Source organism: Rhipicephalus sanguineus, chromosome 4, assembly GCF_013339695.2.
Source record: "Rhipicephalus sanguineus isolate Rsan-2018 chromosome 4, BIME_Rsan_1.4, whole genome shotgun sequence".
In the NCBI taxonomy this organism is placed as follows: domain Eukaryota; kingdom Metazoa; phylum Arthropoda; class Arachnida; order Ixodida; family Ixodidae; genus Rhipicephalus; species Rhipicephalus sanguineus.
In genome coordinates, this window is record NC_051179.1 from 190,792,547 (window position 1) to 190,818,112 (window position 25,566).

The 25,566-nt window shown below is 46.1% G+C and overlaps 1 protein-coding gene and 1 long non-coding RNA gene across 2 annotated transcripts in view; one reads left to right on the forward strand and one right to left on the reverse strand.

Moving 5' to 3' along the window:
- Positions 1 to 25,566, forward strand: part of LOC119390976 (polyamine-transporting ATPase 13A3-like) — a 585,099-nt gene that overhangs the window by 92,450 nt on the left and 467,083 nt on the right. The window contains exon 11 of the mRNA XM_037658686.2: positions 15,805 to 15,962. Coding sequence (XP_037514614.2) covers positions 15,805 to 15,962 — 158 coding nt within the window. The remainder of the gene's footprint in view (positions 1 to 15,804; positions 15,963 to 25,566) is intronic.
- Positions 8,266 to 11,748, reverse strand: LOC119390977 (uncharacterized). Its single transcript, XR_005183543.2, has 3 exons — positions 11,734 to 11,748; positions 9,913 to 10,076; positions 8,266 to 8,375 (listed from the first exon to the last, which is right to left on the reverse strand). It is a non-coding gene; the product is annotated as an uncharacterized LOC119390977 (long non-coding RNA).

Below are 25,566 nucleotides of genomic sequence, written 5' to 3' on the forward strand. Positions count from 1 at the left end.
AACGATGCGCGCACACATCGCCGAACCTCCGCCGGTGCGCAATATGTGCTGCTGCGGGCAACCGATCGTTCCTAGTTGTGTGCAGCACATTGCCGACTAAGCTGACGGCGTCACTGCCTGGGCGCTTTCGGTACCGTACGTGTGCGGGTTTGTCATGAAAATATTCGTGATGCCCACCTGACTGCACATGGGCGCTGCGATGGCGAGCTCCTTTCGTTCTTAAAGGCAACGTGCCTGTGCGGCGCTGCGCCACATGCACTCTGGAGCGGTTACCTGAAAAAGCTTATCAGAACGGCGATTAAGCCGTACTGGCGCGTTTGCCGCCTGCCGCCATCACGCCTCCGTGCATTTCCGGCGCTTATCAGTAAAGACATCACCGCACTGCGCCGTGGCAGTGGCCCTGTCAGATTTTTGATATGCTTCACACCATCCCACATTGGCATTAAGGCAAAGCTGCGTTCGGATCGACTCGCGACAGCGCGGGTTCGAACCTAGGAGATGATAGACGCGGCAGAGTTGGGGGCTTTAATTAATGCCGTTTATGACCTGAAGCTTGGGCAGAACGTAAAGGAAAATTGGACGCAAAGAGTTCCAGTGCCCGTAATTTCAGATGTTCCTTTACATTGACGTCTATGCGACAGATTAAGAACTCCCTACTCGAAGGGAGAGCGCTCTTGTATGCCACATCAATTGAGCCTCCACAGAAGTTGAAGATGGAGGAGAGGTTGCAAAAATGGCGTCTTTTCCTTTCATGAGTAAAGTGTTGTCGAGACCCAATTGGTTGTACCAAATCACGTAAATAAATACAATTCGGCGTCTTCACTGCCTCATTCCTGCTAAGACAACTAGGAAACACTACCCCTCCAGCGCTACACCAACCTAGCCAAAGAAACGCTTTCATGTTGGTATCTAAGAAGAACATGCCTAGACTTCTTCTGCAGTTTTCTTTTCTGTAGTTTCGCTTCGAAGTGCTCGAATATTCGAGAAATATTCGAAAAATATTCGATTCGATGTGCACTAAAACTTTAGTTTCCAATTCGCTTCGCGCCCAAAAGTTTGCATTTCGCACAACTTTAGCTAAATGTTATTATCGTTATCTCTACGTCCCTTGCGGCAGCAACACATTTCAAATATCAAAGAAGAAAACTCGAACGGATTACAGACAAAAACAAAACGTGGCCGACTTGCACTAGTGGTGCAAAGTTGGACTGACGGCGGAGCTGGTGGCCACTCTCTCGGGCATGCGCTCGCTGCGCTACCTTATCACGATAACACTGCTATCACACGTTTCGCTATATAACAGCTTGACAATAAACCCTGCATTTATTCTTGTTCCTGCCATCGTGCAGTTGACTCCATCCTTTACGAGACACAGGTCTCGCAGGTTACGTTAGCTACTTGACTACTTTCTGGCTACTTCCTTGTTCACTCGACTTGAACCAAATTGCCAATATATGGTGACGCCGCAGCCACTGGTATTCAAGTATGCTGTGTCAGAACATGGTGGCCCAGGCGTGTTCGCAGCTCGTAAAGCTGAATTTGGCACTTGCATTGCACAACGGCTGTTTGATACACAGCTGGCAGACGGGGAAAACTGTTGCATGGCGCCGGAGTTTGCAGGCCGACTATTGCTGAACCCGTGTTTAAACGGTTTTGGATGTGAGCAGGGCAATCATACAATCGAACCATTCAATGAATCCATGGAAGTGAGCAGGAGACTAGCATGCAGGGCTCTCTGTACTCATCGACATTGTAAATCGGATATCCCACAAACTTCTTGTGTCATTATCCGAGAAATGTTTACGAAGTTACATTTTATGCTTCTATCCCAGACTGATTTCTAGCACGCTCATGCAGTGCTCATTTTTTATTTTCACCATATGGCGTTACTTTTAGTTGTTTCAAGAACAGTTAAGCAACACGTCTGAAACAAGTGTCATTTTTGCAACAGCGCACTTAACTTCGTCATCCTGCCTTAAATGATCGTCAAGGCAGAAATGTAAGCCTAAATCTCAGCAATATTGATTTTGGATGGTTTATATACTATACTCGTTTAAATTTTCACTGTAGGCTAGCCAATTAAATAAAAAAATGTTGCGGATTCAACACACGCGTGGCTACTTTTGGTTACTTCTACTACCCTTGGTTCAAGTTGATTGCCTTTTGGCTAGTTTTTACAATTTTATGGCCTTTCTTTTTTGCCCTCTCGACCTGAAAACCTGGCCATGTTGCTTCGCAACCACAGTTCTGGGCAGGTGCTGGAGAAATGATTAAATTCGTATGACGTACATGCGAATTGTGATTATCGTATCATGTATCGCTGTGACGTAGCATGCTCCAAACAAACGCAGTTGTCTCAACCGTGACATTTTTAACGCAACTACAACCAGAACTGTGCAAGCATGTGGCTTGCTTACACCTCGTAGCTTCCACCCTGCTCCAACCAGCTTGTGAGGTGGAATAGAGAGTTATGCTCGCTTCCTTGAGCTGCTCTACGTAAAATACTGTTAACTATTTACCCCCGCAATAATAAACGGACACATTTCGCCGGAGATGTGCTTCGAACGAATAGAAGCATAACAGAAGGAAAACTATGCATTTCGTTAGATCACGTTTTTTAACAAACTTTGTGCTTCAAGGGTGTCATCGTGACTTGGCTCAAGCACATGCAACTAGATTATATATATTGTGAGCGCGAAAAGTGAATGACTCTTCCTCCTCTTTACATATCATCATCACTTGTGCATCTTCGTCATCTGTATATGTCATCATCAATGTGATTTTCGGCTGGAGCACGGCTGAATAAAGCGGTTCCTCATAAGTGGTGGACGGTGCTTTTCGATCCTCAAATCGTCTCGCCCGTTCTCGCTGGAGCTTCACTCGGGTCGTCGCGTCACACCACCTCGCATGCCCGGTCAAGAAAATCCTGGCTCGTCAGACACCGCCGGCCCTCTCCAGCCTCCACCGCCCGCTCTGCCCATAACCAACCGCCTGCGTGATCCACCTGTGTTCTCTGGTCTTCGAGGGGATGATGTAGAAGATTGGATCCAAAACTACGACCTCGTCAGCGACTTGAACAGGTGGGACAACCCACAGAAGTTGCGCAACGTCCCTTTCTACCTGTCTGACGTCGCGAAAACCTGGTACTGGAACCATCATCCAGATCTTCCAGACTGGGACACGTTCGCGCAGCACCTTCGGCAAATCTTCGGTGCCCCCACAGTTCAAGCTGAAGCAGCTAAGAAGCTCGCTGAACGCATTCAGCTACCCGGTGAGTCATACACCTCGTACATTGAGGATGTCCTTGCCTTGTGCAAGCGTGTAAACGCCACCATGTCCCCGACCGACCAAATACGCCACATTATTAAAGGCATCAACACCGTCGCCTTTAACGCACTCGCTACGCAAAATCCTGTCACCACTCAGGATGTAATCACCATTTGCCAGCGACCCGAGGTACTCAAGACTCTTCGCCTATGCTACGATGCCACCGACATTCGTCTTCCTGCGACCCTCGATTTGCGTACGCTGATTCGCGACATCGTTCGTGAAGAGCTTCACGGGCGCTGCTCTTCCTGCGCTACGGAAACTACTCTACCTTCTGCACAAACCGGCTTGCGAGACATCATTCGGCAAGAGATCGCGGCCGCATCGCGTCTGACGTGTTCCGACGGCCCCTGCGCTCGCCAGGCGCCAACGTACGCTGAAGTTGCGGCGCTCTCTGCTGCCACCACCGTTCCTGGGCCTACACCAGGAGACCACGCGCCTGTGGCTTCGTTGTCCCCGCCGGCGCGTGCACAGCCTTACTACACCGCTCCGCGCCCTCCTCGGCCCATATGTTACTACTGTGGCTATCGAGGACACATATCCCGCTTTTGTGGAAGGCGCCAACAGGACGAGCAACGCGGCTACGTTCCCGACGAACGCCCAGGCATCCGACCGACCACCAGCTACCAACGGACGACCTACCGCTCTTCCTACCATCGTTCACCTTCTCCTCCCTACCGTCCTGATATGGCTGTGAATTCACGCGAGTCTCGTCGCAGGTCACCTTCTCCACGTCGCCGTTCAGTGTCGCCTCTGCGACCCGCCTCCCACGTCACGAACGCCCACTCGGAAAACTCCCCTATGCAGTTTTAGGAGGGGAAACTGCATTTACCGGACAGCCAACAATTCCTCCAGAGCGACCATCAAACTTGTTAGTAGTGTTTGTAGAAGGTGTACGCGTCGAGGCTCTCGTGGACACTGGCGCTGCCGTTTCGATTATTCGTGCTGATTTTTGTTCCCGCCTTCGCAAAGTGACCACGCCTTACTGCGGCCCACCTCTCCGTGCAGCGACCAACTCTATCATTCGTCCATTGGCACAGTGCACGGTTCGTGTCTGCATAGATGGCATTCGTCATCACATTGTGTTTGCGGTATTTCGTGAGTGCACCCACGAACTCATTTTGGGGTGGGATTTCTTGTCTTCTGCGTCTGCTTCCATATCTTGTGATCAGCGCCTCATACATCTGAATGCCACTGACTCTTCTTCGCCTGAACACGAAGGGCGCATTCGCCTTGTCGCCAGCTCAGATTATGTTCTTCGACCATCTATAGAAGAGATTATAAGCGTTAATTCCAACGACATTGTGGATGGTGATGTCCTCATTCTTCCTTACGGCCATACCCTGTCTCGAGGCATTGTGATAATTCCAGGCCTTATTCGCTTCTCTGACGGCTCTGCCTTCCTTACCGCTTTAAATCAAACCCCCGAATCTTTACTGCTGCCCCGTGGATCAACCGTCACTTGCGCGGTCGACACTCATCCCGTTGCGATTGTTGCCCTTCCGAGCCAAGAACTACCAGAGTCAACTTCGCCGCCACTCAATGCCTCTTCCACACCTTTGTTGGCAACCATAAGCCCTGACCTAACACCTGCACAGAGTCCAGATTTGCTCGCCCTATTGAACCGACATCGTTCTTTGTTTGACGTGAATTCGCCCGTCCTCAGCATGACTACCGCCGCTACCCACAGCATTCAGACTGACGGCTCCCGTATTATTCACCGGCGCCCATATCGCGTGTCTCTCGCAGAACGCAAGATCATCGAGGAAAACGTCTCAGACATGCTACGACGAAACATCATACGTCCTTCCTCGAGTCCCTGGTCATCCCCAGTTGTTCTAGTACAAAAGAAAGATGGCACAGTTCGTTTCTGCGTCGATTACCGTGCACTAAACAAAATAACGCGCAAAGATGTTTATCCTCTGCCACGGATCGACGACGCGCTGGATTCATTACATGGCGCCGAGAATTTTTCTAGCCTTGACCTCAGATCAGGCTACTGGCAAATACCGATGTCGGAGTCTGACAAAGAGAAGACCGCCTTTTCCACCCCAGATGGCCTCTATGAGATTAATGTGATGCCTTTTGGGCTTTGTAATGCGCCCGCTACCTTCGAACGCATGATAGACGCACTGTAAAAAGTTCACCGTAGTTTTTGCGGTGAAAGCACTGGCAGCTGATGCTGCCAGAATTTTACCGTAAAAAAAACTGCGACCCGTATTTCAAGTTTACGGCATGCATGCCGTGTATATAATGATATCGTGTAGGAAAAATCTGGCCACTGTTTTTTCACTCCACAATACTTTTCCAGTAAAAATAACCACAGCCCGTAAAATCTACGTTGCACCAATTTCGTGTTATCTAGTGTTTAAGCCGTTAAATGTACGGTGGTTACACGGTATATTCATCGTTACACGGTGGCGTGTAAAACACGGTGGTGTGTAAATTCATCGTTAGACAATGCTGTGTAAAACCCCAGCAGCAACATTTTCTCGTGTTGTAGCAGACTGTAAAATATGGAGTGCACTGTGAAACGTGCATACAAACATTTTCTGACTTTCTAACCTCTAGGCCGTAATCTATGACGTGCCCTGTGAAGTGAGCACAACGACATTTTGCTGGTTTTCTAGGTTTTCAGTGCAAAATGAAGACTAACATCCCTTTTGCGTATAGGCAACTGTCTGCCCATACTACTGGAACGTAACTCATACAGATTTGTCAACTTAGGTGATTTGTAATGTACACAAAAGATATTCTCGATCTTCAATGCCCACGCTATTCATGGTGTGAAATTCATTCGACCTGATTAACACAGTTGCAGCGCTGCTGTTTTTCTACTATGCAGCCACGTATGGCACTCTGACTAAGCCTAAAAACTGCATGCGGGACACTGCTGTAATATGGGAAGTGTAACTATGCTGTGCAGGAAGACAATGCAGTGGAAATGGGCAATACTGCTATTTATTAAAGTTCTCCACACACCTGGATTCTGCATTTGGCATATGTCCATTCCAGGCACAATAAATAACTTTATCATAATCTCTTTGTAACAGTTTGATCTATTTTGTACATTTTTAGGTGTTCAAAAATCTGCAAAAAAGAAAAGAGCGTAAGACAATACAATATACTGCTCTTCGTGGAGAGACTATATAACACTACCTACGATGTGACTTTTAGGCTATGGAGGTTTAAATTAGAGTACTCAGGCTGTTAGCATATAATGGGTGGCCACAGCAGAATGCAGCATTGAAATAGTTAGTGATTTCAGACATAGATCTTCTCACGGCACCTTTATATGAAAGAAGAAATCGGTTATAAAGAGACAGTTGTCTTAGTACATCAGTCCGTGCTTTACTTCTATCATCAGATTAAACATGTCTACTCTGAATAAGGCATCTCGAACTTTCCTTCTATTAACCCTTACCTAGTAGTTGCACCAGCCTCAGCGCCCTATATTTATTAATTTCAGCCTCCCATGTCCTTTTTGTCACCACTACAGCACTTGCTATTGCTTCAAATCCACAGCTTCATCCAAAGTGACGATCTGTTTCTTTTTTTACCCTTGATGCACTGCCCATTCATATATTCTATTTAGTTTCAGCAACAACATCATTACTAGTATTTATTTCATAGTTTATTCTGTTCTCTTCCGGCCCTTTCATGTTAATCTTTCATTTAATCTCAACCTCATCTATTATCCTGTCCTATATGGGTGAGTAGTGGCAAGCTTTCGTCCTGACAGATACTGGAAAGCCGCGACTATGAGTACCAGCGAAGTGTATTTCACGCGATTCTTAGCTTCTCAATTGTTTCCCTCTTATTGCTTGAGTTAATGGTAACTCCATGGCCAAGCAAATGAACTTATTTATCAGTTCTATTCTTTCACGACTTATGGTTAACTGATGTTCTCTTCCTTACCAGTTGAACATTAGGTTTTCTTCCAACTCCTCGTTAGGTCCACCCTAGTGCTTCACTTTTTTTGTTTCACCATCATCCTCTGAAGTTGTCTCGTGATTCAAAAAATAAAACGTTATCATCACAAAATTTCAAATCGCTAAATAATTCACTACAAATTTTTACTTAAAAGACTCTCCAATTCCATTTCTCTGATGCCTCCTGTAAGCACACAATGAATACCACTGCATAGGTAGTCGCTCTATACTAGACACTTTTTCAAGGAGAACTTAGCTTGGGGCACAGTCAGAATAGATATTTGACATATGCTTCATCTGCAGTCTAGTTGCAAAACGATGACCCCCTATTTACATTGCATGGACCACAAAGCATTTTACCTCCTAAACAGGTAACGCAGCTGCTCTCAGGTCACTCCGCATCAACTACTGTCAACTTCTGATGCGTGTAATGAAATGGAAGTAGGTGAACTGACGCTAACAAGACTGTGTGAAATTAAATTTATCAGTAAGAGGTAAAAAACTAATGAAGCTAGGGAAGCTACCCAGATGACAAAGTAATCGATGCGCCCATCAGTAATCTGACAGTAAAAAGCCATAAGGAGAATGCCCGAGAAAAAAATGGCACAGGCTTACTTAGTTTATCCCTCACGGTTTCTATGTTCCTCTAAGCCAGCATTTCCCTCGCTTTGACTGGACGTGTCTTCATAGCAACACTGACGAGCAAAATAGTTTTAGGCAAGGTTGCATTTGCAACATTGTGCATCCATACACAACTCCTTGAAAATGCACAAGTGGCATCTCCAGCGGAAGCTACTCGGGCATAGAGCGAACCAAGCTGCCCAAAAATTGTGTTTAGATTGTTGGCTTTATTTTTGTACACTTATAGAGCTAGACTTCAGCCAGAAGTTTGAACATGTGAAGTTCATTTGCTGTAGTAGTAGTATGGACAACTGCTATGGTCCGTTGTATTCAATACTTCAACCTCAAGGAAATGCAGTCAGGAATTGTGCTACTCACGTAAACGTTCCATTCAGAATCCATGATTTTTTCGTCAAACTGAATATTTTTGGGTTCTCTTTCCTTGCTTTTTTTCTCAGCCTTGCTTCCATGGTCTGGGTTAATACCAAAAGTGCCCTGTGCAAAAGCAGGAAAAAAAACAATGCTAAATATTGCAGTAATGAAGCTGCTCATGAGCTTGTACCCAGATTTGTAGTAATTTCCAAAATATATTAAAAAGTTATGCAGGTCCTAAATGTTGAATTTCGGTGTCTCAAGGCTATCCATAAATGTTGTTTATACAGATATTTCTCCTTCTTAGAAATCGCCCAATCTAACATAAATGTTAACCACTAATCCGCAGCAAAGCTTCACTGTACTAGTATTGATTTTATGCTGCAGCACTGACTTAGTGATTTAAGCATCTGCCTCACATGCGGATGGTGCGAGGTTCGATCCCCAGTGCGGCTGGGCGTCCGCCAGTGATGCAATGGGTACAAGCTTCCCTTGGCCTGCTGCTCGGCATATCTGCGGTATATTTGGGAACACTTGGAAAATAGGTCTTATATGTCACATTGAGTTCAGAAACATATCATGAGCCATGGTCCTCTTTGGCCAAGGTTACTTTTGCACCAATAAATTCTTCGTCATCCGCGGCAGCATTATACTCTTGCCACGTCGCTGACTAGTTACACGCACGCTCACTCGCACCATCTGCCAACTTGAATTGAGGATGAAAAGACCTTCAGAAGAAGTGCTACAGGATGGTAGGACGTCACATTTGGACGTTAAACCTCCGACACCCCTCAATAAAGGCATAATCATTAATATTTAAAAAAAAGTCGTCTCTTTACTGCAACAGCCTATGAGATAGCATTCAGGGCACGTAGTACATATTTATACACTAATACAACCCTGAGAATGTGGATTATGCGACTATTGTAAAGACCTCATTTTTGTTTCAGCCCACGCTGAGAATTAGCGTCCAGGATGAACGAGAAAGTACCGAAGTTGGGTGCTTTAACTATGGAACACTGATTATATCTGGGAGCTTAAAAAAGGCACTCAGGGCAGAAAGTTGGCGTTCAATGGCAAATTAATGCGCCCTGAGATTGTTCTGTTACTAAAAATTGAGTTTTTGTGAGCTAGAAAAGACAAACGTTTAGTCGAAACGTCACTATTACCAGCCATATCACAGGTGGACTGCAATAATTGTGAATGTGGATCACAGACGGTTGCCAGGCTTTTACTGCCACCTATTTCAAAACAAAAGTCACGGGAACCATCCCCTCATATAAGTAATAGGTTTGAATCAAATCGGAGAGTTTAAATCAAATAGCAGGACAATGTTTTTGAACAATTCTCACAGTAAACACGTATTTTGCGTTCAGACAAACGTCGTAAAAGTCAGAAAGAGACATAGGTGATTTTCACTGACAATGACCATGTGTCCTTAGAGCGGCGTTAAAGTTCCATCACCATAGGTACAGCAGGCTACTATTGGGAGGTGTTTTCAAGAGAAAATCTGTAGGATGCTTGCAGATACAACAGCAAGGACGAGACACCATCTTTGCAGATCTCTTGACACCACAATAAAGAAACAATGCTTATGTTAGGAGCTTTTTTTCTACAAAAAGGAGATGAAAATGCTCTCCAGAATGATTTAAATACACACCTTTGAACGAATTCCAAAGTAGACTACAATCTTTCAGCATAACAGACGTGAAAGGAAAAATAACTGGTGAATAACATGCAGAATACTGTAGTGACGTTCTCTAGCCGCTCCCAACACGTGGCGATCAACAAGAAGGTACTCCTCTGGGTTCCACAAGTCGCCACCTAAGGTTAAGAGCACTGACAATGAAATGGCATTCTTAATAGTTCAAGTAGTTCCAGTTTTCATTTCAGCATGTATTGCGCAACTAAATGTCACTAGTGCTAATGAATTGGGCGTACTGACACAGCTCCTGTATCATATGCTGATGCAACTGCAACAAAATGATGCTAAGTGGCTTCAAGTATGATTAGCTTTTATTTCAAGAATTTTCGTCACATTTTGGAACTTTGAAGAAACGCAACGTGTATTCCTCTGCTTAGTGTGCTAACAGAGGAGGTCACATTTTGCAATTATACAACCATCCAATGCTGAAATACAACTGTATTTTGATAATCTAGGTTAAGTACAAAATAAATGAATTATTCAAGTCACAGCTTACAGTTGCAACCATTTTATTTGCTCTGCATGACTTCAACAAACATCTCATCCAATCGACAAGCATCCAACAGTTAGGCATACGGGCATGCAGTTAGGAAAAATCGCCCTGCGAGCTGTCACATTAAAAAGCGTACATTCAAGGCGCAATACATGTAAAAAAACGACGCTAATGTCGCAGTTAACAGAATATGTACTAAGCGAAAGATACCATTTGACCTCTCTTTCACGGCAGCCTCGGAAAGTCAACGCGAACCAAGACAGTTCAGAACTCGAAGCCGTAGCGCAGCAAAACCCGCACACGTGGAAACTCAAACCTCCTTCAGCTGCTGCTCCAGAAAAAGCTATTAAACATAACTATACAGCATGAGGCAACAAATATTACAGCACTTCAACGAAGAAAAAAAAAATGCTTCCGCAACTATCACCGTTTCATTCTGCTTTTCGTGATGGAAAGAGCGCGAACTCGACGAAACTGCAGCCTACCAAAAGTGCGCATATGTGGGAACTTCAAAACACCTTACATTGCTGGCACGCAACACGCCGTTCACAATAACTACATACCTGTTGAATGTAGCGAATATTGACGGCGTGCTGTGTGGCCACCTTATAACTGTAAAGGCTCTGTTATACTCCGACGTGCGTTCGCGTCAGCCCGCGGCTGCGGGAGTTGGCGACGTCAGGTTCGTCAGGTTACGTTGACGCGAAAACAGAGCACTCTATACTCCCACTTCCGCGACGCAGTACGCCGCCTTGACGCATGCGCATTTTAGTGCACTCGGCGTCCCTTCTTCACGAAGAGACGCAGACGGAGTGCAGTCTGGGTAACGTCTCCGGCGCGGAATGCAGCATGTCGCATCTCGCGCCGGCTGCAGCCGGGGCGCGCTGACGGACGCCGGACGCGTCGGTAGCGCCGCGCGTCGGACTATAAAGTGCTGCGCGTTTGTTAGCGTAGCGTCGCTGTGCAGAGCGTGCGCGCGCGTCGACGTTACGCTGGAGTATATCAGCCCCTTAACTCTCGAAGGTTCATATTCATGCTTTCTTGCACTGGCACATACAAGGAAAATAATCGCGCACTAAGTCGGCGCGTACCCATGCAAGGCGAAGTATACAGCAGTGCATGCGGTGCAAACACAAAGCAAGACGTCTATTCAAGAAAGTCATGAGAGCAAGTGCACAAAATCCAGCCAGTGAAGTCAAATGGCTTTCTGATACTTCCAGAGCACACATATCATTCGCATGCATCACTGCGCGATTAAGTTTTGAGAAAAGATTGCGACGTACCTGCAGCGGGAGTACAATACGTGGCCCAACGGATTCCAAACCAGCGCCGATAGCAGAGCCTTCGAAAATGGCGAGACTGGTGACGCATCGGGCGCCGAGCCAGCTGTTCCTTGCCGTATCTGCGCCGCTCTGCGCATGCCCGGTTTCTTGCGAGTACCGTAACACAAGGTGCGCCGGCGCGCCAAGCAGTCGTCGCAGCGTCCACGCGCGTGCATGAGCGGCGGGGAACGAAAGGCGAGCGCACGAAGCCGCTCCTCCTCTTTACTCTTTCCTTTCTTCTCTCCTAAAAGTCAATGCGCATGCGCGCGGCATGGTATACGGTGAGAATACCGTAGTTTACGTTTACGATGGCGACACCGCCTTTTTTACGCAATATTGGGCGTAAAAATAACGGTCTCTTTTTACAGTGCAGCGTACTGCGTGGTCTGAAATGGAAAACATGTCTCTGCTATCTCGACGACATAGTAGTGTTTTCATCCACGTTCTCGGAACATCTGCGACGTCTTGAGGAAGTCCTCACCTGCCTCGCAAAAGCCGGCCTACAGCTCAATACGAAAAAATGCAGCTTTGCCAGCAAGACAATTAAGGTTCTCGGCCACTTAGTCATCAAAGAAGGCATTCGCCCGGACCCTGAGAAGCTTGCCGCCGTTTTCAACTTTCCCCGGCCACAGCGTCAAAACGACTTGCGCAGCTTTCTTGGGTTGGCTTCTTACTTCCGGCGCTTCATACGCGACTTCGCAGCACTTGCGTCTCCGCTCCATCAACTCCTCGCAAGTAACGCGCCCTTTGTTTGGTCCGAAGACTGCGAGAGTTCTTTCCTGGCGTTAAAGCAAGCCCTTACGTCCGATCCGGTACTGTGCCACTTCGACCCCGACGCACCCACCATCCTTCACACTGACGCTAGCAGTCATGGTTTAGGTGCCGTTCTCCTGCAGCGTGACAACATCTCGCGCGAACGCGTCGTTGCTTACGCTAGTCGTGCTCTCACCGTTGCAGAAAAAAACTACACCATCACTGAGCAGGAGTGCCTTGCTGTTGTTTGGGCAGTACAAAAATTTCGCCCATATCTACACGCCGCCACTTCACAGTCGTTACCGACCATAACGCACTGGCGCTGGCTTTCGTCACTGAAAAACTTATCGGGTCGCCTTGGTCGCTGGGTGCTTCGCTTGCAGGAGTACGATTTCGATGTCACCTATAGGTCTGGAAAGAAGCACAAAGACGCCGATGCCTTATCACGCTGCCCTCTGCCCAGCGAAGATAACCAACCATCGTCGCTCCAAAACGACACCGCATTTCCAGTCGCAGCGCTAAGTTGGCTATCATCCGGCACCCCATCCGTCCTCGTTTCGCACCAACGTGTCGACCCTTACTGCCGCACTATTGTTGAACGCATCAACGGCTCTTCTCCTCCTCCAAACGCCCGACTCCGTCGACAACTCAGACAATTCAAGCTTAACGGTGGTGCTTTATATCGCTATGTTTACCACCCCGATGGAAACAAATGGGTCCCAGTCGTACCACGTTCTCTCCAACGTGAGGTTCTGGAAGCATTTCGCGATGATCCAACCGCCAGTCATCTAGGCTATCATAAAACTTACGACAAAATACGAAGTCGCTGCTCCTGGCCTGGCCTTTCTTCAGCCGTAGCCAATTATGTCGCCTCCTGTGTCCATTGCCAACGGCGAAAGCGACCAACGACTGCTCCTGCTGGCTTAATGCAACCACTTCCCTGTCCCGCCTTGCCTTTTGAAGTCGTCAGAATAGACTTGTACGGCCCTCTTCCTACAACAACGAATGGGAATCGTTGGATTGTCACGGCAGTTGACCATCTGACCCGCTACGCGGAAACAGCCTCTCTACAATCTGCGACTGCCACTGAAGTCGCCGATTTCTTTCTGCGCAACATCTTTTTACGCCATGGAGCTCCACGCGTTCTCCTCAGCGATCGCGGCAAAGCCTTTCTGTCTTCTATTGTTGACCAAGTTTTGCGTGCCTCCAACACTATTCACAAGACAACATCTAGTTACCATCCGCAGGCAAACGGATTGACAGAACGCTTTCATCGGACCCTCTCGGACATGATCTCAATGTACATCCACCCCGACCACACGAACTGGGATGCAATCCTGCCCTTCGTGACATTCGCCTACAATACGGCGACGCAACGCACTACCGGCTTTTCTAAATTTTTCCTCGTCCACGGCCGCTCCCCGAGTTTCGCTCTGGACGTCTCGTTCCTTTCGGCACCTGCACCCTCAACAGCTCCTTTCTCTGAACAATTTTTGTCTCGCCTCGCACACTGCCATCACCTGGCCCGTGTTAACACCGGCCTTTCCCAGGAAACTCGAAAGGCTCGCTATGACTCGTCTCGGCGTGTTGTGACTTTTTCCCCTGGAGACGAAGTTCTTCTCTGGACTCCACTGCACGTTCCCGGCTTATGCGACAAGTTCACCAGTCGTTCTATCGGACCGTACACGGTCGTCGAACAGACATCCCCTGTTAATTACCGCGTGTGCCCTCTTAGCACTCCATCTGATCACCGTTGCCGTGGGACGGAGATAGTGCATGTATCTCGTTTAAAGCTTCATACCCGACGCATTTCATAGTACTCTCAGGCGGCCAGGCGGCCGCTTCCATCGCGCGAGGGAATTAGTGTGAGCGCGAAAAGTGAATGACTCTTCCTCCTCTTTACATATCATCATCACTTGTGCATCTTCGTCATCTGTATATATCATCATCAATGTGATTTTCGGCTGGAGCACGGCTGAATAAAGCGATTCCTCATTATATATATATATATATATATATATATATATATATATATATATATATAAATGAAGTAAAGCAGATGATTTTTCAAGGGCTTCTTTATCTTTGTTAGACACAATAATAATGAGAACTAACAGACAATAACGCCAAGGAAAGTACAGGGGGTGTTAACTGTAGTATTTAGAATATAAATGTGAAGAAAGTAAAGTGCACGAAAAGATGACTTGCCGCCGGCAGGGACCGAACCTGCGACCTTCGAATAACGCGTCCGATATATATATAATATATATATATATATATATAATATATATATATATATATATATACATATATATATATATATATATATATATATATATATATATATATATATATATATATATATATATATATATATATATATATATATATATATATATATTGTAAAGGCGTTTATTAACGGCGGGATTGACGGCGACGATGCACAACGACGACAGTCACGACGGAGCGCAGACTCGCAGACTCTCACGAGCGTGAGCACGAGGGGCGTGCTCTCCGAGAAGGGGCGAAGAGGGCGACCCATTACAGCGTTCCAATGTTTCTCTACCATATATATATATATATATATATATATATATATATATATATATATATATATATATATATATATATATATATATATATATATATAAGGAATGAAGAAAGGAACTACTACTTTCGTTGATTCGGCATTGTATATTTTTACTAACGTTTCATCTGGTCCACCAGACGAAACATTAGTAAAAATATGCAGTGCCGAATCAACGAAAGTAGTAGTTCCTTTCTTCATTCCTATATATATATATAAGGAATGAAGAAAGGAACTACTACTTTCGTTGATTCGGCATTGTATACTTTTACTAACGTTTCGTCTGGTCCACCAGACGAAACGTTAGTAAAAATATGCAGTGCCGAATCAACGAAAGTCGTAGTTCCTTTCTTCATTCCTTATTCTATCGGAGTCCTTTTCCCACTACTATATACATATATCTATATATATATATATATATATATATATATATATATATATATATATATATATATATATATATATATATATATATATATATATATATATATATATATATATATATATATATATATATATATACATGTATATATCTATACATATATATATATATATATATATATGTATGTGTGTGTGTGTGCGTGTGTTTTTCCAATGCTTACATTTGAGCCCCCCCCCCCCTCCAGACAAAGCTTCTGGATGTCTCCAGTGTCAAGTCACTGAGCGTGTTTGTATACTGAACTGTGTTGCAGGGGACCACTTGATGACAGCGCTGAGCGTGGCGCGCGATTGCGAAATGGTTTGTGGGCTGAGGCGTGTCACTATCCTGACCGCCAGCGCTGACCGCGAGTGTTCAAGCGCGACCGTGGACTTCAGTGATCTACTATCGGACAGAAGTGCGCATCTTAAGGTGAGATTACTGACCCGTCTCGTGTGCACTCGCACCAGGCCCGTAGCCAGGCATTTCTTTAGGGAGGGGGGGGGGGCACTTGCTGACAGTGTTCACTATTTGAGAAAAACGCCTATTTTCATTATTTATGTTCGGTAAAACACGATGTATCATAAAAATTTCGCCCCCCCCCCCTGGCTACGGGCCTGACTCGCACACTTCTACAAGGCCATCGCCGAAATAGAGGTCCTGTACACAAGAAAAAACGCAAACAAATAAAAAAGGAGTAATAAAAATATAAAAACAGAAAACACGTGTGGCTCATACACGCATTCCGTGCTCGCGCCAAAGAAGACACCTATGTCAAACATTATGGTGACCTCGAATTTTTATTTCAATCCCCGTTCCCGGCTCGCGCTCTTGTAATTCTTTCGTCGAAGGAGCCGTGTCCACGTCGCGCCGGTTGCCCGCTGTCGGCTCGGACTTCTCGTGCGTCGCTGCAGAAAACACACAGCACAGGAATCTCAACTCGCATTCCTGAAATAATAATGAAATGTGCGGCCTTCAATAGAGACGTTCTACGTCCGCGTCGGTGGTACAGTGGTTACGGTGTTCAGCTGCTGACCCGAAAGTCGCCGGCGCGATATCGGTCGCGGCGGTCGCAATTCGACAGAGGCGAATTGCTGGAGGCCCGTGTGTTGTGCGATGTCAGTGCACGTTAAAGAACACTACATGGTCGAAATTTTCGGAGCCCTTCATTATGGTGTGCTCCATGCATATAGCTGTTTTGGCACGTAAAACGCCAGATATTAGTATTGTTATTAGCGACGTTCTCTGGACTCTTAATAAGTGTCCGAATAACGGAATAATAATGCCTCCAGCCGTCTTGCGTCCCAAAGCGATAAAGTTATCAGGTATGCCATAGTTCTCCGGAAATGTCGACCACGTTGTTATCATTACAGCGCCCTCAAAACGCCCCCTTCACTTCGCTTCCCTTCAATTGGGCCCCCTTCATGGTCCCCTTCACTTTGCCCCCTTCCCTTCGCTTCCATTTGAAACGCAACCGCCGTGGCAGGAATCCATCCAGCCTAATTCACGTGAGCAGCCGAGCACATAAATCGCCGCAGCACCACAGCGGCGTCTTAATATAACTTACTGACTTGATAATAACTTGTATGGCTTCATTTTTTTCTGGAGTTGCAAGAGAACACGCCACGTTTAAAAATGTAGCAGGTGAGTAGAAATTTGTGCTCAGTCACATTGGGTTTCATCGATTTGAAACTCTGAGGCCTTCTACTACTGTGAAGACGGAAGCTCACGAAGGCAGCGGCTGTAGCTGCACAGCGGCAGTGAACGCACGCAATGAACCATTGCGTGCGACAGCTCACGCGCCGAAATAAGCGTACGGCAACGAATTTCATGGGCGCACGTGAGAACGCACCCACGAGCGAAACATTGCGGAAACGGACCTGTCAAGTGAATGTATTCGATCCGCCGTTCAGGTAGAAGAGAAATAGAACTTTACCAGTTAAATCGAACCGCGCTCCATCTATCGTTAGCTGCTGTAAAACATATCGTGTCCAACGCTTAGCGATGCTGACGTCAGTCCAAGCCTGTAGAAGCCACGCGGCGGAGCGTTCGATTGAACGGCTGCACGTTGTGCGCAAGCGGCTTTTCCGCTCCCTCTCGCACTTCTGTATGTGGGCACTCCTTCAATTGTGGCTCTTCTTAGTCCGGGCGAACGGCACGCATCCATCCCATAGTTACTCCAAGCGCCAACTGCTGGCAAGAGCACTAGCGCGATCTCTACATCACGAGCCAAAGCCATAGATTAACGTACGAATTACAATAGTGGACACTCCGGCCCAAAACCACTGAAGCTACGCAGCTTCGTGCCAATCGCTAGAGGGCAATACATAACTCCCTGTCTCCAAGGGGACCCAAGAGAACAGACTTTTGGGCTAGTTGGTTTGTTACGTTCATTGAAGCCATAGCGCTGATAAAACAGCGACCACAGAAAGAGGACGGGACGTGCGCTACTCACAACTGAATTTTTATTTCGGAAAACATGTTGTACCTATACAGCAATGAAAAACAGCAACCATCATCACAAAACCCTACCACAAGCGCAAGCCTGCATCATCCAGATACGCGATTTCCTTTGCCACGGCCGCTACATAAAAAGTCAGTGTTTCGCCGCAACGGCGAAGCAATGAATGCGATAGCAATAAATTGTAATGTAACGCGAAGAACGGAAAGCAGCTTGAAATTGCCAGCAGAAAAACGCACACGCACACGGGACGAGCGCACGAAAACGCACGAAAAGAACGCACACGGGACGAGCGCGAACTAATGCGTCACAGCTCGACACTTGAAGCGCACTGCTCAAACATAAAGCAGGACGCACGAAACGAACGAACAGGTACACACAAGACGAGCGCGAACTAATTGTCACAGTTGTTACTTATTTCTGTTTGAACAGCGCTCTCCTTTCCCAAACGCGGCCGCTGCAGCGAGCGAAACGAAGCACCCCACCGGCCGCCCCTTCTTTCCTCGAGATAAGCGCACGAAAGCGACCACGCCCTGTAGAGCGAAGAGCAACGGCGTCGGCGTTCGCAAGAGCGGGGCGACGATCTTTAAAGCGCGCCACACGCGCACACGTCGCGCCATCTATGTGGCCACTAAGAAAGCATGCTGAATTACATGGTGTATATAAATAGCTCGCCGTTAGCAGGCTGAAAGACGGTGCTGTCGTGGCCTAACGTCTAACGCGGCGGGCTGCAAATCGAGAGGTCGTCCGTTCGATTCCGCGCGTCGGAAAGAATTTGTGAATTATTTTTCTTTCTGGCTTTTCTATATATATACATACTTATACATATACGGTGAATGACGGCGACGGGGACGGACATTTTCCAGTCGAGAGTGTCCATATAATTGCTATCGCAATAAAAAAAAAACGGGTGCGGCCTGCTGCGTGGCGCCAAACGGTGTCTGGGGTCTTGTTCTCCTTGCGCCCGCTCTGGCGCCACCGCTCCGGTACACTCTCAGTACGGTCCTGGATAATAGCCTCGATATAGGCGGCATCCTTTTACGTACTGTTTATCATCACAGCGATGGACGGCCCGGCGAAGAGAAATATACGTTACTCTCTTTACGCGGCCTCGAACTTGAGAAGTGCCGCCTATACATGCAATCGCTGTTAAGCGGCCGAACTCGGTATGCGGCCCCACAGGCCGATGCGCGCGCGAGAGAAGCGACAGGGCAGACAGGGCGCGGCGAAGCCGGCGAAGCGTCGAAAACTACTGCAGCACGCATGCGCGCGAACAGAAGAAAAGGAAGAAAAATTGAGACGCGAGCGCCGGGCACATGATCACATGATTCCCGGGGCGCGCGCGTGAAGAAAAAAAAAAAAAAAGAGGCGAGAACAGCGGAAGCTGAGAAGTTTCGTGTTAGCCGCGCGGCCGCGCCATCACGAGACGGGCAGGCCGGAGTTCGGTAACTTTCACCTGTTCGTCAACGTAGCTACTTGGAAAGCGCTCAACTGCGTGGACTGCGCGCTTTGCGCCTGCCGCTGTGGATGGATATGAAAGGTGTGTGTCGAGGGCAATGTAACACACCGCAATGTGAGTGCGACGGATTTTGCCGCGCCGTGAACAATGAGCCTGCCGCAGCATACCAGGCCGGTTGGTGTGCGTACTGCGGCCACAGTCCAGTACAACATGTTCGAATTGGTGAGTGGGCTGTTTTGTTTCTCTGATGCTGCCGTGATATCTGCTAATGCATGTGCAAGATGCAATTTTCAGTGAACGAAAAAAAAATAAAAAGGGGAGGAAGGGGCACACATCGCCAGCTATGTATATACATATGATCGTGTTGTACTGGCGGTAGAACATTAATCGCAGCAGTAACTACTCCCGAATTTACATGCTTTGTGTGTCATCTTCGTTACATCCCATCGTAGATGCGCTTTTTCTCGGAATACGATATTTAACAGCCAGTCATCTTATCATGTGTACATACATACATTGTGACAAGTTTGTTTTCAGTTTACTCAGTTCATGGCTCGCGCATTTGTTTCGTGACCTAACTGTGGCATGCCGAGGCGGGGGAGGGATCATTTTCTTATGGCCTTGACTGTAAGAGAAAAGTAGCTATTTATCATTATTTATTTTGAGTAAAACACCCCCTCCTTCAAAATTTTGAGGGAGGGGGAACTAGGCACCGCCCCCCCCCCCCCTTTTGTTGTGATGCACCAAGCCACCGAGCTAGCACAGTAGGAACGTACAGTTGACCAGGCCCGTAGCATTCGGGGAGGGGGGTGGGGGGGGGCACTTGCTGAAAGCCTTGACTTTTTGAGAAAACCACCGATTTTTATTATTTATTATTGCTAAAAACACATACTTCACCAAAATTTCGGAAGGGGCCGGGCCCCTGACCCCCCCCCCCCCCCTGGCTACGGGCCTGCAGCTGACTGCTGCTGTGCCTGTTTTCTTTAACGAAAACTGATTTTTTTTTGTTGGCTGTCTTAGTTTGTGAGCACTGCACTTGAGAAGTTCTGCAGTGTGAATCTCTTTATTATGAACCACCTAACCTATTCCAACATTATATTCTTCTCGCTCAGCTCTTAATTCGTAAGCATGACAGAGGTCTCGGCCATAAATAATAATTTGTTTGAATAGCGCATAAATGTATGTTTAAATGCATGTTTTAACCGGGTTGTCTAAACTTACCTATTGTATGATTTACAGTTACCACAGTTTCAAGAAGCACTGAGTCACTGAGATGCAAATACATTTATCACTGTGCAGGTGTTGCTCAACAATACGAATGTACTGCCACTGGAGGTGCCAACACCAGCAGCTTCGTAATGCCTGCTTCACAGCATAGCATACCGGTGGGTGCCAATACAAATTTGTAAAAATGGCGTGATATCATAAATTACTGCAGCATCTCTGGGGTGTCAATTTGTTGCCAGCGCACTGCTGATGCTAGATTTCATGAACGCAGTTAGTTCTTTCAAAACGTGCGAAGTATCATAGCGCTAAGGATCACCACCAGGGTATGTAGAAAGTGCATTTATGAGAGCACGAACCAGACAGCTATAAGTGCTGGTTGTTTATGACAACAGATCAAGCATGCAGGAATTACTACAACCAACCTGTTCCTTTATGTCGTCTTAAGGCATTTGGTTGAACAATAAAAGCGTCATGTTCCATACTAGCTTCTTCACCTACTCTTTCTCACGTGTAGTTAATGCAGATCATCTATAGCTCTAAAAATGTTCACCAATAGGCGTGTGTATGTGTAGGGCTTGCATAATATAAATTCAAGCTGATCTCTCATGTACAGTACTCACGGATTGAAACAGGACAATTAGGGCTAAGTAACGCACACATTTTTGTTTCCACTGTCTTTCACTGCAGGTCATTTGGGCGTAATTTTGACTCGAATGCGTTGGTCAGAGCCCATGTTATCCTTAGAGACCAGATTCGTCGCGACAGGACGTGGCTATCTTGAGAAATTGCGCATACCAGTCGTTATACAAAAAAATTTGATTTCGTGTTAGAATTTGTTAGTACTGTACACTGTTTGTGAATCGGTTTTGATCACATTTTTTTACTGGTACATTCAGCAGTGCAGGCTGCTCTTACTGATCTTTTAACCACGCAGGAGATTCCGTTCATCAAATGACAGGCACAGAACAAAGCTTGCAAGGACCATGTGAAACTCCTGATACCGAATTCGCCTCTCTACGATCTGCAGCTACCTTGACAACTGATGCAAGGTCAAGTACTTGTACTGAGACACTTGAGGTTTTCACGAGGTCAACCGCAGTTGCCATAACAGATGACGCATTGAGCTACCCCTCGGCATTTGGACAAACTCTAGGACTGCTTCAGAGTGTTGTGGTCAACGCGGACAAGTTTCCCCAGTGCTGGGCAAACAGCAAGCTTCTGCACATTTTGCGTCAGTTAAAGCGTAGCTGGATGCAAGACTTCTTACATTTTCAGTGTTCGCTATCAAGATGCTGTTAGAGTGTACTAGAACAGGGTAGTGCTTGGAACAAGCTTCTAAAAGTGAAGCCGAAACAGGGTCCATCCGCTTGTGGCATTGCGATCGGTAGTCTGCAATGCGTCGTTGTTTAAGAGTTGCACACCGCTGATGGCAGCGCCACAAGTGGATTGGCCCGGTTTGGGCTTCACTTTCTGTAATGCGGCCGTTCCGACCACCCCCCTATTCTAGTACATTGTAGTGCTGTGTTACACAAGCCATTGTTTGATTTTAAGAATATTATTTCTTTATTGGAGGACAACATTCTTACGACAGTGCATAACTAGCATTCAACTAGCCTTCAGATGTTGTGCAAACGACGCAGGGCAAAAGGGCGATGCAGGCCACACGCATGCTGCACTGTTTATGCGTCACTCTTTTGCCCTCTGTCGTGTGAGCTTTTTGTATGACAAGCGCGACATACAATTTATGTTAAGAATTAGATAGTCACTGACATCTTCTGTTATTTATTTGCAGTTGTGAATAAATGTCCTAGATTCCAAAATCGTATAAAGATACTGCAATGGTTCAGAGTACCCTAAATATTTTAATGTAACATGATTTGATGAACAGTTTTTTTTTTGTTTAACAGAAGCTATACCGAGTCGTGTTAAGACACAAAAAACTTTCATGAGGGAGCAGAGTGTTAATACATTTTGATGCTCGCTCTGGCCCGCCTTATAACTTGCTAACAACAAGTATTAGCTTATGGGGCAACTGAGTGAGCTGAAAAGAGTGATAAAACATTGTGTCGTGGCCCTGTGTGGCCTTTTGTTTCCTTTTCTTTTTTTTATGCCGCCTGATACAATTTCGTCTCTAGAAACATACCTGAATCTTGTCTGTAAAACACCTGATAGATAAGAAGTTTCTCATCATGATCTGAAGTATATATTTTTTCTAAGGTTTTGAAGTCTTGATGTGTTCATTGAAGGCACAAGATTAAAAAAGAGCGCTTCATCAGTTCTGCTTAAGGGTGTATGTTGAGAGCACAACTTTTCTAGCCATTCTTTGTCGCGCTATCAGGTCAGAAAAAATATGTTCGAAAGTAAGGTTGACACTAATTTGCACCTTAGGCCCCTCTAGGCATGTATACCCATAGTAAAAAGAGGCCAGCCGGATCTCGTGCCTTTTCTAGAAGACTACCTTCTTTAGTTTCAAGAGGTGTGAAGTTGAGTAAACACAATAAGTGTTCTGTTGACACAGCACCTAGTTTTGCCTTTGTCACATGTCTCGATAGTGGTGAGAGTTTATTCATTCTCTTGGTCTTTCAGTATGGGCGCACGGCAAGCTTTCTGTGCCTTCAGGTGTTTTTATTACGCCCATATGAGGCAATTACAAAATGTGTGTCACGAAGTGATGTGATGTTTTCAAGGAAAAGCTGTGATAGTCCTACTTTTGTGAATAATAGTGCTCAAGTCATAGTACTCTGGTGATGGTGCATGGCAAGCTTTCTGTGCCTTAAAGTGTTTGTATTATGCCTGTGTTACAAAATGAATGTCACTAAGTGCCATGACATTTTCTAGGGAACAGCTGTGATAGTTCTGCTCCTGTGAATAATAGTGCACAAGTAATAGTATATGTGATCTTGTTCAGTTTGTACACTGAGAGGAAAGGGACTCCGTACGTGCGAACACAAGTGCATATCATTGTGTTTATGTGACAATTCCTACAGTTTGAGTTTTAATAAACTGCGATAAAATTGTTTGTTGTCGTGTTCATTGAGGTACATCAATATGCCATGCAAGCAAACTGAAGAAGAGAATTTGTGCATACAGCACAAATATTTCGCTTAATGGTACACTGCTTATATTCAATTAAATCAATTCAAGAAATCTTGTGCTACAACGCTCGGAAAATGATAAAATTGACAGGGAAGTAGTGACAGTGCACTGGTTGAACATACGCTGAAGGCAGGAGTGAGTAATGTCTATTGGAGTGTAACCGAAAAAAAATCCACTGTATAAGTAAAGACCAGGAACATGAGGCAGACATTTGCAGATGTGCTAATTCCTTTCAGTAGTCTGCATGTGCACTTCAGCATATTAGTGTAACCAAACTTTCAACTCCATGAAAGTTGCTCCCCCCCCCCCCCCAAGCACTCCTGCATATAAACAAATTATTTTCACGAGTGTATATAGGCGCAAGGTGAGTAATCAGAAAAGAAAGGCTGAAATATCTTTTCACTACAGCTTCTCTTTTTTTACGAGAAAAGTTTGTTAACAATGTGTGTGGCCTTAGGGTGCACATTGCTTCTGATATTCACTGGAAACTTCATATGTAATCTGATGACTGAACGTTTATTAGCATAAAGAGTGCCTAGTCTGCGAGCGTGCTGTATACAGCTGATCATGCGTATTCGAGAACAACGCAATGTATGTGCCAGTGACAAATACACGTAGGCAAAGGCAAACGGTGGTTGAAAAGGCCTCCAACCGAACCTGAGAAAGTGGGACGAAGGCCGTCAGACCTTCGGCTCCCTCTATGAAACGGCAAACTGGTACTTAGCCCTGGCTATGTACTAATTCAACCCAACGTGAAGAGATAAATGCTATCTTCAAATGTGGTTTTCAAACCATTCAGAATATGCGCTGTCAGATGACGTGCGCAGCTTTCGCCTGAATAACGCGAGATGTGCCCGCGCATTACATGCATACATTGCTGATTAATGTATACAGTTCATCAATGTGGCGTGAGCATTGACATGCGCTGCTTCGAATGTGCTTCAAAACGCTCACGACGCGTAAAGCTCGCGGCGGAATGGACCAAATTGTACGTCAGTAAGCTTGCAAAAAATACATACGCTTTATTGTAGGCACGCTGATATGCCTCTGTAACGCTGGTATTGACGAATGGAAGCTTTATATGCAAGATTGGATGGTCTTTGAGGCGCACCAAACGCGCTAGTCACGGTATATAAGAGCGTGCAGCGCACGGTAAGAATAAACAGTATTTCTCACCCCGTGCATTCACTACATACACATTAATGCATGCACGATGCTTGGTATACGCGCAATTTCGGCGAAGTAACCGTGATGCTTGGAGCAACGCTGAAGGTAATGTTATTTTCCTGCGGCAACTACGAGCGGAAGAACACAGTCACAACCGAAATGCAGCAGCTTTCATGACGCTCTGCCGGCTCCGGAACTTATATATTCACCGAATGAAAATGTCAACAGAACACGAAGGCACAACAACAGCGAAAAAGGCGAAGCAAGGACCTCAGAGTGATTGGTAGATATATACGCCCGTGAAATTTCAGCGCGAACGTGGTGGCGCTGTGGTGTAGCGGTTACCGCGTCTGATTTCAATGCGTGCGTCCCGGGTTCAAATCCGCTGGTGTGTATTCAAAGTGTGTTTGTGTCATGTATGAGTGTTACTGAGTTATCATCATCATCAGCCTGTCTACGCCCACTGCAGGGCAAAGGCCTCTCCCATGTTCCGCCAATCAACCCGGTCCTGTGCTTTCTGTTGCCACGTAATACCTGCAAACTTCTTAATCTCATCTACCCACCTAATTTTCTGTCTCCCCCTCACGCGTTTGCCATCTCTTGGAATCCAGTCAGTTACCCTTAAT